Here is a 16327-nt window from a genome sequence, read left to right on the forward strand (position 1 = left end):
AGCAAAGGAACATTATTCAAAGCATACTGAGAAACAATCTTAACATATGGAATGACAATCAGTTATAATCAGTTTCATCTAATCATTAAATCATGGGGAAGCAACGAGTAGTTTGAATAGCTTTTTTATTAAATTAATATAAAATCACCTACAATTCTTTGAAACTTCTTGGTGTTTGTTATGAATCAACCATATTCCAAAATTCCCAATTAACTTGCATTTGTTCCATAGATAAAATCTAGGGCCCTTGTCTCCTTAGCTGTTTATTTAAAAATAAAATTTAGCACAATTATGAAATGTTGAACTTCAAAATACTTTGAAAAGGTTCAGCATTCCTCACTTAAGATTTATTTATTCTCTCAGCAAACTGTATAGCTAAAATCAAACAAGTATTACCAACATTTCATACTTTAAAATAGTACAGGGGACTTCAAACAGGTACTTCATTTTAACTGGGAAGAAACATTTAGAGAGCAGTAAATTGCATTATAACTAGTAGCTTTCTGTATACCAAGTATACCATGAACAAAATGTAAACTTAATGCAAGTTGCTCCTGCATTTGCTTTCTCAGTAGCTCCTATATTAATAGCCTCTTTATGCTTATACTGTATTTTGTTTTTTTTTTAAAAAAATGCTTTTTGTGTTTTTTAATGCTATATTGGATCTGGAGTAAAAACCATTTTGTTCTTCTTTACACTCGTGTACTGTCGAATAACTAACAACCTTGACCTCTTCTTTTTAACCGATTTCCATCAGTGGATTCAAGCCGCACACAATTAAGCAAACATTAATTGCAGTGGGAGCATGATCAATTCGTGGTCTGATTTTAGTCTGCCCAAATCTCACTGGTATTTCAGAGGAAGGTATTGCCCATGCTAAGCACTTCAAACTGGCAGTTTGGGAAGTGCAGGATGATGTACTGAGCGATTTGGCTCCACCCAGTGGAGTTGTTTCAATATTGTATTAGCTTTCATTTTCCCATTGACATGCCAAGCTAAATGGCCTAAGGTTTCCAGCCCTGTTCAAGTTCCAGTTCAAGTTTCATTCAACCATACATGAATACAGCCAAATGAAACAGCATCAGTCTGGGGCCAAGATGCAAAACATAGTACCTACAGATACACTGCACAAGGCACGTATAAGATAGCAAGCTATACAGGATAACAAGCACATAGGAGGTATCAGTAAAATAAAGTCACACACAAAAACATATATAGTCCAAGACCTTGAGTCCATGAATATTGCGGCAGTCTGCAGCCAACACAATACAATTTGTCTTCTGCTGAGTAAACACTGGAGGGCAGCACTGACTCCTGCTTGGATGGCGTGCCACACCGCTGACTGATGCCTCTCTCCTGAGTGTCTGTAAACAGGTGACACAGTGGTTTGAAACTTAGTGCTTACTATGACCAAGACCACGTAGCTCCCTCGCCGTACGCCAATAAATCAGTGAATCGAACTTGCAGGATTCCATATTAATAGTATCCAACAGGGTCTTGCAATCACAAGAAAAATGACTAAGACAATCACTTGCTGTTAGACTACTTTGCACACTGACTCATCCAACGCCCCTCTGTTGCAGGTAGCAGTACAATCCAGTTCTTAAGACCCTAGGATGAAGCCCTCCAGAAACAGAACTGCCAGCCTGCAGATCTAACAATCACAACCACAGTGGTTTTAATTTTCCTTAATTTCTGAGTCTGTTACCATTCTTTAAAATATTTTTTCCTCAAGAATGTTACTTGTGCCCTCTCTAGTGAAGGCAGATGCAAAATGTGATGTTTAATTTGTCTGTCATCTCTTTATTATTATTTCATAGTGTCATTTTCCAAAAGTCACTCTGTACTCATCATCATCATCATCAGGTGCCGTGCCCAGTTTGAGCTTTGACTGCCATGGCCCACACACTCCTGTTTCGGGTCAAGTGGATCAATTCATTGGTATTCATTTCCAGTTCTCTGGCTGCTGTCTCCATCATCATTTGTCCTCGTCTTCCTCTTGCTTTCTTTCCTTCAATCATTTTCATAATTACCGTGGATTCTAACTCCTCTTTCCTAATCAGATGTCCAATGAAGTTACATTGCCTTTTCATGATCTCATACATTATTTCTCTTTTTGTGTTTGCTCTATTCATGACATCCTCGTTAGATATGTTTCGTCCATGATATTCTTTGCATCCTCCTCAAAAACCACATCTCTGCTGCTTCATTTCGTTTCCTCATGTTACTAGATATTGTCCAACATTCTGAGCCATATAACATAACTGGATAAACGTAACATTTCAGTACTCTGAGGCAGGTTGTCATGCCTAGTTTAGTATTGGTCAGTATACTCTTCATTCTCATGAAGGTGTCTTTTGCCATCCCTATTCTTCTTTTGATGTCCATGTCACACCTGCCATCTGATGTCACCCAGCTTCCTAAGTAGCAAAAGTTCTGTACTTGTTTTATGTCTTCCCTGTTTATTCTCAGCCTGCAGATAGGTTTCTCCCTCTTTTTGGATATCACCATACATTCTGTCTTTTTGCAATTGATAGACTCTGTTAAGTCTCTTTTTAAAACTATTTTTGGCTAGCGTCATCTCATACTTGAAATTTTTTTATTAACTCTGCCAATCATCAGACCTTTCACATGATTTTGGGCAATTTCATGCTCTTCCTTCAATTTTTTTAATACCATCTCTTTTTCCTTTTCAAGGTTCTTTTGAAGACCCTAACTAGGAGTTATATGCTGACTTCGGTTCTTTGCGGAAATGGGACTCACTCTCGGGGTCTCACGGCTGGCCACTTTTCGATTTGCCAAGGATGCGGCCTGGAAGACTAGTGCACTTTCAGGGTGCCGGATTTTTGTGGCTCTGGAGGTGGGTGGATTCAAGACCGGTGCCGTCGCCACCTGATGCGTCGTGGGAGACGAAAGATTGTAAGCAGCAAGGTGGCTGCTGGCTGATTGCCCAGACACCCAAGTTCTTTGGGCACAGAGCACAGAAGAAGCAACGCAACAGACTTTTAACATCATAAATCAGCGAGTTGTTTTGTTGTCTCCCCTGTCGCTGTGAAACAGAGACACTTCTTTTTCCCTTATAAGGGAGAGAAAGAGACAGAGAGAGACAGAGAGAGTACGTGCATGCACCTGTGGTATGTTGAATTATTGGGTGAACAAGTAGTTTTTGGGGTACTGCAAGTCTGTGTCTTTATTAATGCTTTGCTGCACACTTGAGTGCTTGGTGGGGGGGTGCTGATGCATTTTTTGCTGATGGGTGAGGGGGGTCGTTGCTTTGCTGCTGCTTATGCGTGGGGGGGGGAGCTGGGGGCTTTGGGGTTCTAACATTTAACCGTCATTCATTCTTTGAGGCACACCTCTGTTTTCATGGATGTTTGTGAAGAAGAATAATTTCAGGATATATATTGTATACATTTCTCTACATTAAACATATCTATTGAACTATCCTTTTTTTTGTTAATGGTAGATGGTGGGCCCTCCCCTTGCAATTTTTCTGGAGTGTACATTTTCATGAAGCAATGTTGCAGCTCTACAAAACCTTGGCTAGTCTACACTTGGAGTACCGAGTTTAGTTCTGATTGCTTATTATAGGAAGGATGTTGAAGCTTTAGAGAGGGTGCAGAGATTTACCAGGATGCTCCTCAGGGTGAAGGAGCACACCTTGCATTCTGTCCAGACGGGCTCCAACTTGATTGCATGAATATCGATTTCTCCTTTCAGTTTTAAAAAAACAATCCCCTCTCCCTCCCCTCTTCTTGTATTCCCCACTCTGGCCTCCTACCTCTTCTCACCAGCCTATCACCTCTCCCTGATGCCCTCCTTCCCTTTTTCCTATCATCCACTTTGTTCTCCCATTAGATTCTTTCCTCTCCAGCTCTTTTTCTTTTCTACCTACTTGGCTTCACCTGTCATTTCTAGCTATCCTCCTCTTCCCCCAACCCCAAGATTTTTTCTAGCATCTTCCACCTTCCTTTCCAGTCTTGAAGGAGGGCCTGGGCCCGAAACGTTGACTGTTTATTCATTTCCATAGATGCTGCCTGACCTGCTGAGTTCCTCCAGCATTTGTGGGTTGCTTTGGCTTTCCAGCCCCTGCAGAATTTCTCATGTTTATGATTTACCAGGATGCTGTCTGGAATAAGAACAAGTGGTTAAGGCGTTTGTCTAGTTACCTCAATGTCGCTAGTTCAAGCCTCAGCTGTGGCAGCGTCTTTGTGCCTTTGAGCAAGGCACTTAATCGCACATTGTTCTAGTCTGTGCGAGGAGTGGAGCCCCACACAGACTTCCAATCTGCGCCTTGTAAGGCATGAAAATGCCCAACGCAGGCCTCTCATGGTCTGAGTCGATGTTCCCTCCCCTCCCTCCCTTACGAGCATAGATTGAGTGAGCTAGCGCTTTCCTCTTTGGAGAGGATGATGAAAGGTGAGTCGACAGAGGTGTACAAGAGGCATGATAGAGTAGACAGCCAGAGACTTTTCCCACAACAGAAATGGCTAACACATGAGGCTTAACTCCAAGGTATTTGGAGGAACGTAGAGGAGAAGTCAGAGATACTTTCTTATTATTATATACACAGAGAGTGGTACTGTAGATGCACGAAACATGTCGACAGAAGTGTGGTAAAGGTGAATACGTTAGAGACATTTAAGAGACTCTGAGACATTCTTTCATCCATGTGCCTATGTGGGAGGGAAGGGTTAGTTAATCATGGAGTAGGTTAAAGGATGGGCATAACATCAAGGGCTGAAGAACCTTTACTGTGCTGTACAGTTCTATGTTTGAAAGATCTGGTACATCTGCCAGTGCACATCCCCTAATTTGCCCGTTCACTTCAGCTAGCTGTATTATTTTAAATATTGACAGACCCATTTTCTTTCCCTCAGACTGAATGTAAAATTTTAACATATTATGATCACGGCTATACAAGGGTGCCTTCACAATATGATCATTAATCCTATCTCATTGCATACTGCTAAAATGGATATTTGTAACCCAGTAAAGCCCAGTTAAGAATCACAGAAGTAGTTTAGTTTACTTTGATGCTGGACTCATTTACATTGGATGTTGAGAATCATTCCTCTTTGATAGTCATTTTGGAATATATACAAAGTCCTACAGTTCATTCCAATTTGAAAATAAATTTTAAAAAGCTTAAAATTATCAGTTTAGTTAATGTTTTGCAGCAAAACAGCAGTCAGATTTTAGAAAAGGTATTTCCTGTATAACACTGACTTGAGCTTTTCCTGGAATTATTCTAAGTCTCATTATTTCTAGCTTTTCTTTGAAATCAAGAAAGAATTGTCAATCTAAACATAAGGGGACAGTCATTTAAAATGGAAGTGTTGAAATTACTTCTCTCAGAGGGTAGTGCATGATTGGAATTCCCTATTCCCTAGATTGATGGAAGCCAGATCATTAGACATATTTAAGGTGGAGATGAGTAAATATTTGAAAGATGGAGGAATTGAGTGTTATTGGAAGCTGACAAAGGAGGAATTGAGGCCAGTAGAGATCAGACATGAAGATAGTACAAGGTGGGGCAGGCTTGATGTGCCTGATAGCTCCTGCTCCTATTTTCTTATGTTCCTGAGAAATTTGAGTTTTACACAAGTGCAGGAAGCAGCATCAATATCCTAATCAATATAAATGAAAGAGAATTAAGGGAGGGGACCCAAAAAGAACCAAAACAAGGATGTTAATTTGGAAATCAGGACACAAACAGAATGAATGAATTGTGAAAATAAAGTGCAAAAAACTGTAAACTTTCCACAAAACCTCATCAATAACATTAAACTTGCAAATAGTGAAGCTAGTTTTATTGAGCTTGCATTAAAAGTGACAGCATTCTTCAGATAAGCCTAAATAGCATTGTAGAGACAAATATAACCACATTTGAAACCTAATCAGAAATTATAAAAACTAGGAAGAGTTAAGATGCATCATAAATCTTTGGTCCCCAACCACCGGGCCGCAAAACATGTGCTACCAGGCCACGAGGAAACGATATGATTTGGTGATATGAAACGATATGAGTCAGCTGCACCTTTCCTCATTCCCTGTCACGCCCACTGTTGGAACTTGAACACACGTGAGGTTATTATGCATGCAAGGTCATTACATAAGGAACTCCCTTCGAGTATCGCTGTCTCCCATCACCCCTCAATGTCTTGCTGCAGGGAAACAAGCCCAGGGCTCCCACTGATTCAGCCATATTGGTGTGTTGCAATGATTTTATATGTTCATATGGGGAAAATATGCGCTGTGTGCTTAATAGCCAAATGTTACTTAAAATGTTATGATGCTATTGACTTATACAAGTGACTTATAATTGACTTACCACTATATTCATGTGAGAAAAATATGTGTTGTGTGTTTAATATTAAATTCGTTAGATAAACCCTTTTAGAAATGAAATTGAGTGTATTAGCCACTTATAAGTGACTTATAGTTGACTTATCACCTATATTCCGGTTGCGATTAACACCCACCCCCCCCACTCTGGTCGGCTGGTCCGTAAGAATATTGTCAATATTAAACCGGTCCGCGGTGCAAAAAAGGTTGGGGATCCCTGTCATAAATACCTATTGAAATACTTAGTGCAACAGAAAATACTCACCAAAGTAAAATCCCATGGTCCAGGGGTTAGAAAAGTGAAGGAACTTCCACGTCGGAGAGGAGGTCTATAAAACAGAGTTCATGGTTATGGGAACATCTTAGCAATTCAGCAATGACACAGTATTAAATCCAAATGCTATTTCATTAGTGTAATTGTAGCTGCAAAATAAACTGATTTCATTCAGATCACCTTACCTCCTTCACATTTTGTGGCTCAACAAATTTGTACAAACCCCACTTTTACATCAGTTAATGAAACTGATTTTTGATATCTTCAGTCTTTCCAGTTGTGAGTACTATAATAGTTATTACAATTAAACAAGACATTTGCTGGCATTGAAATAAGGCCAATAAAAACCACAGGCTTACATACAAGGCTACGGTGACAGAAATTGTAATTTGACAAAAGCAGACTAACAATGTCAATTTATAAGTAGTGTGTTTCTGGATTCAAGACCAATATCATGATCAAATTTATTCCATATATCTGTGCAAGTTGAACACCAATGGCATTTACCTTCCTTCTAAAAACTGCTCTGAACATTTCATGCAAATTACTTTTTCTTTCATCTGACACCAAAGGCGATAATTTTGAAATTATATCATTGTTAGTAAAGAAACCTTTAGAATTTACTTCATTGACCATCCAGTCAATAAAGTTAGCTTGCAATATGTTAAAATTGTACTTATGTTAATCACTCAATATTTTCCAGATTTCCAGTTTCTCTGTAACAGAAGCATTTTTTGTTACATAAATACGTCACGTGTTCTATACCATTTAAAACTACTAAAATGGGAATGTTATACAACACACTTGCAGATTCATATTTCACACATCACTTTGACACCAGCAGCTCACAAATGTCAGTGTACTCTAATTCACTTTGGAAAATTCTGCTGGTAGAAGGATGCAGTGCCACTTGAACATTAACTCACTCTAAGAATGCAGATGTGGGGAAAAAACTAATTAAAAACTTGGCCAGAAAAGTAACTAGCTTAATAGTAATAATTCATAATGGAGTTCAAAGGTATACCTGCTTCTTTGTTTAAACAGAAACTGTCACCAAAGCACTGAGTGATCTTGGAATTTAACCAATATAAAGTAATGCAAACAAAGCATTGACCGCAAGGTCTGAAAAGTACAAACACCAGAAATCCTGAATTTTAAAAAAAATCAGGTCTACTAAAGTATAATAAATTCACTGTTGGTGAGCATTGTGTCTTATCTTAATATGTTATTTGCTGACTGACAAGATTTCAAAGAGGATAGATCCTAACTCAAAAATAACAAAAACATTGGCCACAATGAGCTTTCACCACAAAATCTGGACCTGAAATAGGACAGAATTTTAACCATTTTCAAGAAAGGAGACCAACCTTCCCAAGCAGAATTAAAGAGGTTACCACGCTATCCACTATAGGGAACACAATTACCTGGGTCCTCCTCAACTCCCAGTAGCCAAAGAATTGCTTCCAAATTACATATTGGATGCCATTCGTCCAGAGACAGTGGATAGAATCTTCACAACACAACAATACTAGGACAAGTGCAGGGAATGGCACCAGCCACTGTGTATGGCCTTAGTTGATCCCATTAATACCCTTGACTCCTTCTATTGTGAGGAACTGTGGAATATCCTCCTCAAATTTGGCTTCCCATAGAAATCAACACTTGATTCACAATGATGTGTAAGCTGTGAGTAAGGTAAGTCTACAACAGAAACATTCTCAATGAAGACAGGCGTCATTTGCTTCAAGACTTTTCTCAATCTTTCTTTCTGCAACATTGCAGCTCACCTTCAACAAGCATCCAGCAAACAAACAGCCATTCTTCCGATATGATGAGAAGTTGCTAGAGCGACCTAGAGCGACTACCCTCCCTGAACTTCAGAAGCTGAAGTATACAAACATTTGTGAATACTCAAGGGGTTGAGCTCCAAATCATTGTTAATACTTTCACTGAAGCACAAGTGTGGATGGGCATTATAATAGAAACATAGAAAATAGGTGCAGGAGTAGGCCATTTGGCCCTTCGAGCCTGCACCGCCATTTATTATGATCATGGCTGATCCTCCAACTCGGAACCCCGCCCCAGCCTTCCCTCCATACCCCCTGACCCCCGTAGCCACAAGGGCCATATCTAACTCCCTCTTAAATATAGCCAATGAACTGGCCTCAACCGTTTCCTGTGGTAGAGAATTCCACAGATTCACCACTCTCTGTGTGAAGAAGTTTTTCCTAATCTCGGTCCTAAAAGGCTTCCCCTCTATCCTCAAACTGTGGCCCCTCGTTCTGGAACATACACAAAAGTAAATCCACTATAATGCATTTTCCTAAATTATTCCTATATTCCTTAATTGCTTGAATAGTGCAAATTTGAACAATTTGCTATTGCCAAATCTGAACAAAATTCTGAAAACTATAGAGTTTTGAAAAATGATAACCATTTCAGTTACCAGGCTCAGGACAGCTTCTATCCTGCTGTTATCAAACTCTTGAACAGACCTCTTGTGATAAGATGGACTCTTGACCATGCAATCTTGCACTTTATTATTTACCTGCACTGCACTTTTTCAATAGCTTTTACACTTTATTTTGCATTGAGATTGTTTTACTTTATTCTAGCTCCATGTACTGTGTAATGATTTGATCTACATCAACAAGTTTTTCACTGTATCTTGGTACACGAGACAATAATAAACCAAAAACCAATACTGTTGCTGCAGCTAATTCTCTGACAACTCAGTGATGCAGATTGGATCCTTGGAATTTATTTAGCTTTCAGTCTCACTAACTTCACTGGCATTTTTATTCCATTATGACTTCTTTCTTTCACTTCCTCATCTTTGCTGGGCCCTTGGTTCTCTTATATTTCTGGCAGCTTTTTTTTCCCTAACTCCCATAATTCAGGCAAGTATTCAAGTTCTTTGCTATTGCCTCACTAGCCCATTATAAGCTCTTCCATCTCTCTTGATTTGGTACCACATTTGTAAAAAGTGTAGCAACAAAGTGTTTCCTTATTTGGTACTAGACATCAAACAGGGACTCCCTGTTGTTACAAGTGATGGCAAAGTAGTGCTGGCTGTTATGTGGTCTTCAGTGGATCACCTTGGACCATATTATAATTCATTTTTAAAAAATCTTTTGCCCAAGAACAAACTTCAATATTTCATCAGTTGGCGACAAATTTGTTCAGCTATGTTCCAAAACACTCAACCAACTAAAACATGAATATGTGGAGGCTGGTGGAAAGAAGAGAGTGAGCTTTGGTTGTTATGACCAGCAATAAAGGAAAGGTACGTTGCATCTGGAGTTTCTCTGGTTAGCGGACGATTTCCCTCCACACCTCTCTGACGTAGTGGGGAACTGCGTACAAGGCAAGTTACAGCAGTGGTTTTGCCATTGCCTTCTGCCAGGTGAGTTTCCAAAGAGATCACCAGGTTGTAATCCAGCACAGATGGAAAGCGTGCAGGGGAGCCGGCTGGATTTGAACTCTGGACCTTTTGTCCCAAAGTCCGGCACTGATGCCACTACGCCACCAGCCGGGTCATGACCAGCAATAAATACATACCACCACTTTCTTTCTCTGTAGTTTCTCTTCTCTGCTAGACTCAAATGAGGCAAAGCATGCCCACTGATCCTAACTTGCATTGAGAATCAGAAACAGCTTTAATATACAAGTGACATATACAAGTATATGTAATGCCCTGGTTAAGATTTCCACTGCTATGCTGTGAGATATTTTATTTCAGCAGGTTTCAGTTTCTGTAAAAGCAGTGTGTCCGACTGGTGAAGAGTGTTTTGGCTTTGGCTAAAGATAAGGAGCCATGTTATCTATGATTATGACTATGACTATCCAACTTAGGAATGTTGCGTCAGCCAATCAGGAGTGGGATGGCATGCAACATTCTTAATAGCTGGGTGGGGAGAGTTTTCTGAAGGACAGTAGTCTGGTTTGAGGTCTTTTGGTGGGAGGTGAGGAGAGAAAAGCACCAGGGAAGATGCCAAAGGAGAGACCCTTTTGCAAGGAGTGCTTTGCGAGGCAGAGGATTCTAAGAAGGGAAGTTCTACCTGTGGTTGGTGAGGAGAATTCAGCTCCCTGAGTAAAGCTACTTCCAGCTACTACAGAAATGAGATCCAACGTTTATGTGCACATTTAGACTGGTTTAACTGTAATGGAACCTTTTATCTTTCTTTTTTTTCTCTGTTTACTTGATAAAGTTGACAATTGGTAAATATACTTCCATTATAATTTTATACAGGTTTACGATCTGTCATTTCTGGGCTATTGATAACTACATGGGCACAAGCGGGGGTTTTGCTAGATGAAGTGAAACTGTGCAAGCCAAGGTGTCTCGGTTGATGTTAGCTAGTATTGCCACCAAGTCTAACAAGTCCGATAGGAAACCTGACTCAGCTGTAGGACGTACTAAACAGAGGGATGCTGCTGAAAGGGGTCTTTTGACTAGGGAAGTGACAGGTATTTTCTGTTACAACTATGGAGAGGACGGACATTTCAAGCTGGAGTGTGAAGAACAAGAAAACCTTTGGAAAGTAATCCAATGGTTGCTTAAACAGAAAAGGGAGTCAAGCAACTTCAGAGGGACCCAGTAAGGGAACAGGCTGGTGTTATCAGAGAGACCACATTCCAATCAATGCATCAAGGGAAACACTAAAGTGCAAAATCCTATTCTTGAAGGCTTAGTGGGACCAAACTTGAATGTATCCATATGGACTGTGGGTATTTATGCTAGAGCTGTACTTGACACAGGTTCTCAAGTTACTCTACTCTACAGATCCTTTTACAATTGGTAATTGATTTACCATTTACCAATGACACCACTCAGTGCCCTAGAAATTTGAGGCCGTGGTACTGATGATTACTTGTCATTGAAACTGGAGTTTTCGGAAGCAGATGCTGGAATAGCTGAGACCTTTGATATACTAATGTTGGTCTGTCTGGATCCAGTTGAAAAAGCGGAATCTTCCTTTACCGTGGGAACAAATACTCCCATTGTGAGAAGGCTTATGGGCAGTGGCGTATTTAAGGTATGGCAGGTATGGCACGTGCCCTGGGTGCCACTTGAAGGGGGGCACCACTGAGCAGTTTCTATTAAAGTCAGACAAGCCATCCTCGGATAGTAAAAAAATGAATTTTCTTCAGATGTATGATCTGTCTTTGATTATCATGGGTGAGAAGCACTAGGATGGCCTTAGTTCAGAGCATTGTGTAAGAAGACCATGAAGCGTTTCTTCACAAAGAAGGAAAGTGGAGCTGAAGGATGGAAGAGATGAAAGTTGGAGGCAGAGGAAGCCAAGAAGTCAAGCAAGTTCTTCATGCCCTTCTTTGAAAAGCCCGGAACAAGTAGATCGACACGTTCCATGGAGTCGCCTGCACCTGCTACAAGTTTGTTAGAATCTGAAGGTGGATCAAGTACAAATGTGTCATAAGCCGAGGAGGAAGTCAAGTCGGATAAATCAGAGTATGACTAGATTAAGAGTGAGGCTGCCACAGAGAACGTGGATATGACAGGAGGGGAAGACAATGGTGGTGGTGGTGATGTTCAGCTTATTGACGAGATTTTACCTGACGAAATTGAAGCTGACGACACTGAACCTAGTGAACTGGATGGTGTCAAAGAGTCTCGAACTGTCATATCAGAAGTGATTGAACAGCATGACATTGGACTTCTGAAGTTCAACAAGGATACTGGAAAAGCAATTCTGCCTGACGCGTTGAGAACAGAAATAATAAATCTGGGTTCAAAATATTTCCAGAACAGTGAGGGGCCTTTCCTACCAACAAATAACTACTCAATGAACAAAATTTGGTTCAAGAGGAAATTGGAAAATGGTCGTGGTGAGGAAGTGACTCGCTCATGGCTGGTCTATTCCCCTTCTAAAATGTCTGCATTTTGTCTTCTCTATTCCCGGTCATACCATCAATCCTCATAGGAGCAGGAAAGCGGATTCAACCAGCGGAAAGCACCTGAAAGGATTAGTGTTCATGAAAATGGCAAGAATCATTAGGAATGCTTCACACAGTGGAAAGAAATGGAAAGAAATTTAGTTGGAAACAGAGGAGTTATTGACACGGTATTTCAGTCACTGATTGAGAAGGATAAGCAGAAATGGCGTGATATCTTGAGAATCCTTCACTGCATAAAATACCTTGCAACTCAGAACCTGGCTTTGCAAGGACACAGGGAGTCACTTCAGCTAGATGACGACTCCAATGTGGGAAATTTCCTTGGCTTACTGAAACTACTGGCCATTTTTGACCCTGTCATAAAAGAACACCTCACTCATTTGGAAAGTCATCCTGGATCCATGTTTTATCTTTCACCGGGTGTCCAGAACGAATACATCCGCATGATGGTATCCACTGTTCACCAGAGTTTACTGAGAAGCATTCGTAAAGCCAAGTACTATGGTCTCATGTTCGACTCGACCCCTGATCAGGCACACCATGAGCAGATGTCAGAAGTAGTGAGGTATGTGGAAGTTGATTTTGAGAGGAAAACAGTCTGTGTTAGAGAGTCCCTCCTTGGTTTTATCCAGATAAGCCAGAAGGATGCTGAAAGCTTGGTTGAAGATATCTTGAAACAGCTGGAGAAGGACGAAATGGAGCTACAAGATTGTCGGTCACAGTGCTATGACAACGCTGCTGTGATAGCTGGACACAGAAGTGGTGCTCATCAAAGAATAAGTGAGAAAAACAACCTGGCAGTGTTTGTGAATTACGACAATCACTCACTCAACTTGGTGGGTGTACATACAGCCAAGCAGGATACAATGATGGTCACGTTTTTTGGAACCAGCGAAGCTCTCTACGTGTTTTTCTCTCATTCAACACAGCGCTAGGAAAACCTCAAAAACGCTGTGCCTGCGGCTGTTAAGTCGGAGTCCAAAACCAGGTGGAGTGCAAGGACAGAAGCAATGAAGCCCGTCAACAAGTACATTGAAGAAATACTTCAAGTTCTCCAGGACATGATAGACAATGAAAACAAGACCAGTGAAAAAAGAAGTGACACAAAACAGCTGTACAACCGCATGTTGAGTTACAATTTTCTGATTTTGCTAGGATTTTGGAACAAAGTACTCATTCGTATTGACCTTATTCAAGAGGCTGCAGGATCCTAGCATGAACTTCCACGATCCTGCCCTGGATTTGAAAGCCCTCCGAGATCATTTTTATGATGAAAGAGAAGTGTTGGTCAGTGAGTCACTCGAAGAAGGAGTCGGTCTCTGTCAAGAATGGAATATTGAAGTTGAAAGACGTCAGAGACGAAAGAAATGAATGGCTGATGAGAACTCGAGAGATGCTGGGTTAACAGTTGAGGAGGAAATGGAAAGAGTCATGAAGGGAACACTCGACCGTCTTCACAGAGAAATGGACGAAAGGTTCGCCTGTTTGCACGACACTGACGCCAAGTTTGGGTTCCTTCTCGATGTCGAAGGACTCTGTTACGGCACTGACAGTAACAACCTAAAGAAGAAGTGCGAAAATTTGGGCGAACTGTACAGCTCTGATGTTGATGGACACAGCTATATGAAGAAATTTTGGATTGCAGAATATTGCTATCAAGGCGGGTCAACATGAAAATATCAAGACCTGAAGAGCTTCCTGAATTTATTGTTCAGTATGGAGATGAGAGCGTCTTCCCCAATCTTCGCATTGCTATTCAGATAATGCTAACCATTGCAGTTTCCATCACCAGCTGTGAGAGATCATTCAGCAAGTTAAAACTAATACTTTCGTATTTGAGAGCCTCCATGGGTCAAGGCAGACTCTATGATCTTGCTCTGTTGAGTGTAGAAAGAGAAGAAACTGAAAAAAAACTGACTTTATCACATCATTGACCAACTTGCATCAGTGAAAGCAGTTGCAGTCATAATTTTCATGTAGTGCCATAATTTGTTAAATAAAAGATTAACGAGCTTGACTTGTATTTTTGAGCTGATATTATGGTAAAGTTATCTAAAAGATGGGTGTCATCTTTTTGGAAAAAAACATCTGTTTGGACAGGGGCACATGCCAGAGAAATGGAGAGAATTTTTTGAAAGCCTTGTCTATTCACCCAGTGTTCGGAGAGGCTTTTGAGAAGGTGCGAACTTTTCCTAAGCAGGATGACAAGCATAGACAAGGAACTGTGAGGTTCATCTGGCCCAGACCCATCATGTTACGTCCTGGGGAGGTAGCTAGAGTGACGGGAAACCCCAAGTTCTCTGGAGTGCCCTGGAGGATCACTAAGAGTCATGCTTACCTGCTGGACTGCTGGTGAGATCTGAACTGCAGAAACTTCCGACTATCCATGCAAACAGGATGGCAGTGATTGTCAGGAATACCTCGGAGAGAGAGGTTACCCTCAGATGTGGGCTGCCAATGACATATCTTTTCCCTGTGAGGCAAATGTCTGGTTTTCTGGTGAGAAAACCAGGAGAGAGACAGTCTCCTGGATCGGGAATGTTAACAGCAAAGCCATTCAACTTTGGTGACTCTCTGGTACCCGAGGAGTGGAAAGGAGACTAACTAAGATGATGTTTTTTCTACAGATGAGTTTGATGTGGGTTGCTCCAAGAATACTCACCACACTATTAAGGGTGATAGAGGACAGGAGTGAGGCCTCGACAATTAGCAGAGGTGGAAGATCTTCAGCAGCACCTGGTGAAACTGTCAGAAGTTGGAATTATCACTGCGTCAAGAAGTTCCTATATGTCACCCATAGTGTTGGTGAGGAAGAAGAATGAGAAGGTATAAAAGTTTGTTGGTTATTGGACACTGAACGGGCATAGTCTCAGACCAATATTCTGTTCCATAGATTGAGGATGCTCTGGCCTGCCTGAGGGGAGCAAAATGGTTCGGTGTGGTGGATCTGAGGAGTGGGTATTATCACATGGCCATGAGTGAAGCTGAAAGAGAAAGCGGTATTCATATGTCCACTTGGATTCTTTCAGTCTGAAAGAATGCCCCAGAGCACATCAGGAGCACAGGCTACTTTTCAACATGCCATGGAGAAGACTGTTGGGGACATGAACTTGATTGAGGTACTGGTGTACTGGAGGAGTATGCGATGAAGCTACTGAAGGTGCTAGACCACCTGAAAGCTGAAGGATTAAAATTGTCACTGGACAAGTGTCAATTCTGTAAGATGCCAGTCAATTATGTTGAACACATAGTCTCACAGGATATGAGTGGCTACAGATCTGTCCAAGAGAGTGTGATTTCAGTGGGAAGACCTGAAGAGGGACCAACCACTGAATACTGTACAGACTCAGAAGATGAGGAAGTGGGGGTTTGGTATGCTTTAACTTAAGACCCCAAGAACTGATGGAGATTTCTGAATCTTGCAGCCCTGACTCAGATGTACAGTAACAGGAAATACCACCAGTGGGCAGGCAGACATGATAATGGACAGTAAGGGGAAACTGGGCTCCAATATAATTGGGGATGAAGCTGAGTTTAGTCATGTGGCTGGGGGACCTGAGCAGCCTGAAGGTACGAGTGAAAGACAGGGTGAGGCATTCCCAAGTAAACAGGAACAGTCACAAGAAGTGCCTAAGGCTGAGGAAACTGATGATGAGATAAGAAGGTCTGAGAGCATCAGGAAACCCCCAGATAGGCTGGTACATGATGTACCAGGGAAACAGTGTTGCATCCATCCCAATAGTGAGAACTGTTACTGCCATATGCAAATGAAATGGAGGTCCTGAA

The 16327-nt window shown here is 41.2% G+C and overlaps 1 protein-coding gene across 1 annotated transcript in view; it reads right to left on the bottom strand.

Annotated features, from left to right (window-relative positions):
• net1 (neuroepithelial cell transforming 1) overlaps positions 1-16327 on the bottom strand; it is a 131139-nt gene that overhangs the window by 58375 nt on the left and 56437 nt on the right. Inside the window, exon 2 of the mRNA XM_063072687.1 lies at positions 6614-6677. Coding sequence (XP_062928757.1) covers positions 6614-6677 — 64 coding nt within the window. The remainder of the gene's footprint in view (positions 1-6613; positions 6678-16327) is intronic.

This window comes from Mobula hypostoma, chromosome 20 (assembly GCF_963921235.1).
Source record: "Mobula hypostoma chromosome 20, sMobHyp1.1, whole genome shotgun sequence".
In the NCBI taxonomy this organism is placed as follows: Eukaryota; Metazoa; Chordata; class Chondrichthyes; order Myliobatiformes; family Myliobatidae; genus Mobula; species Mobula hypostoma.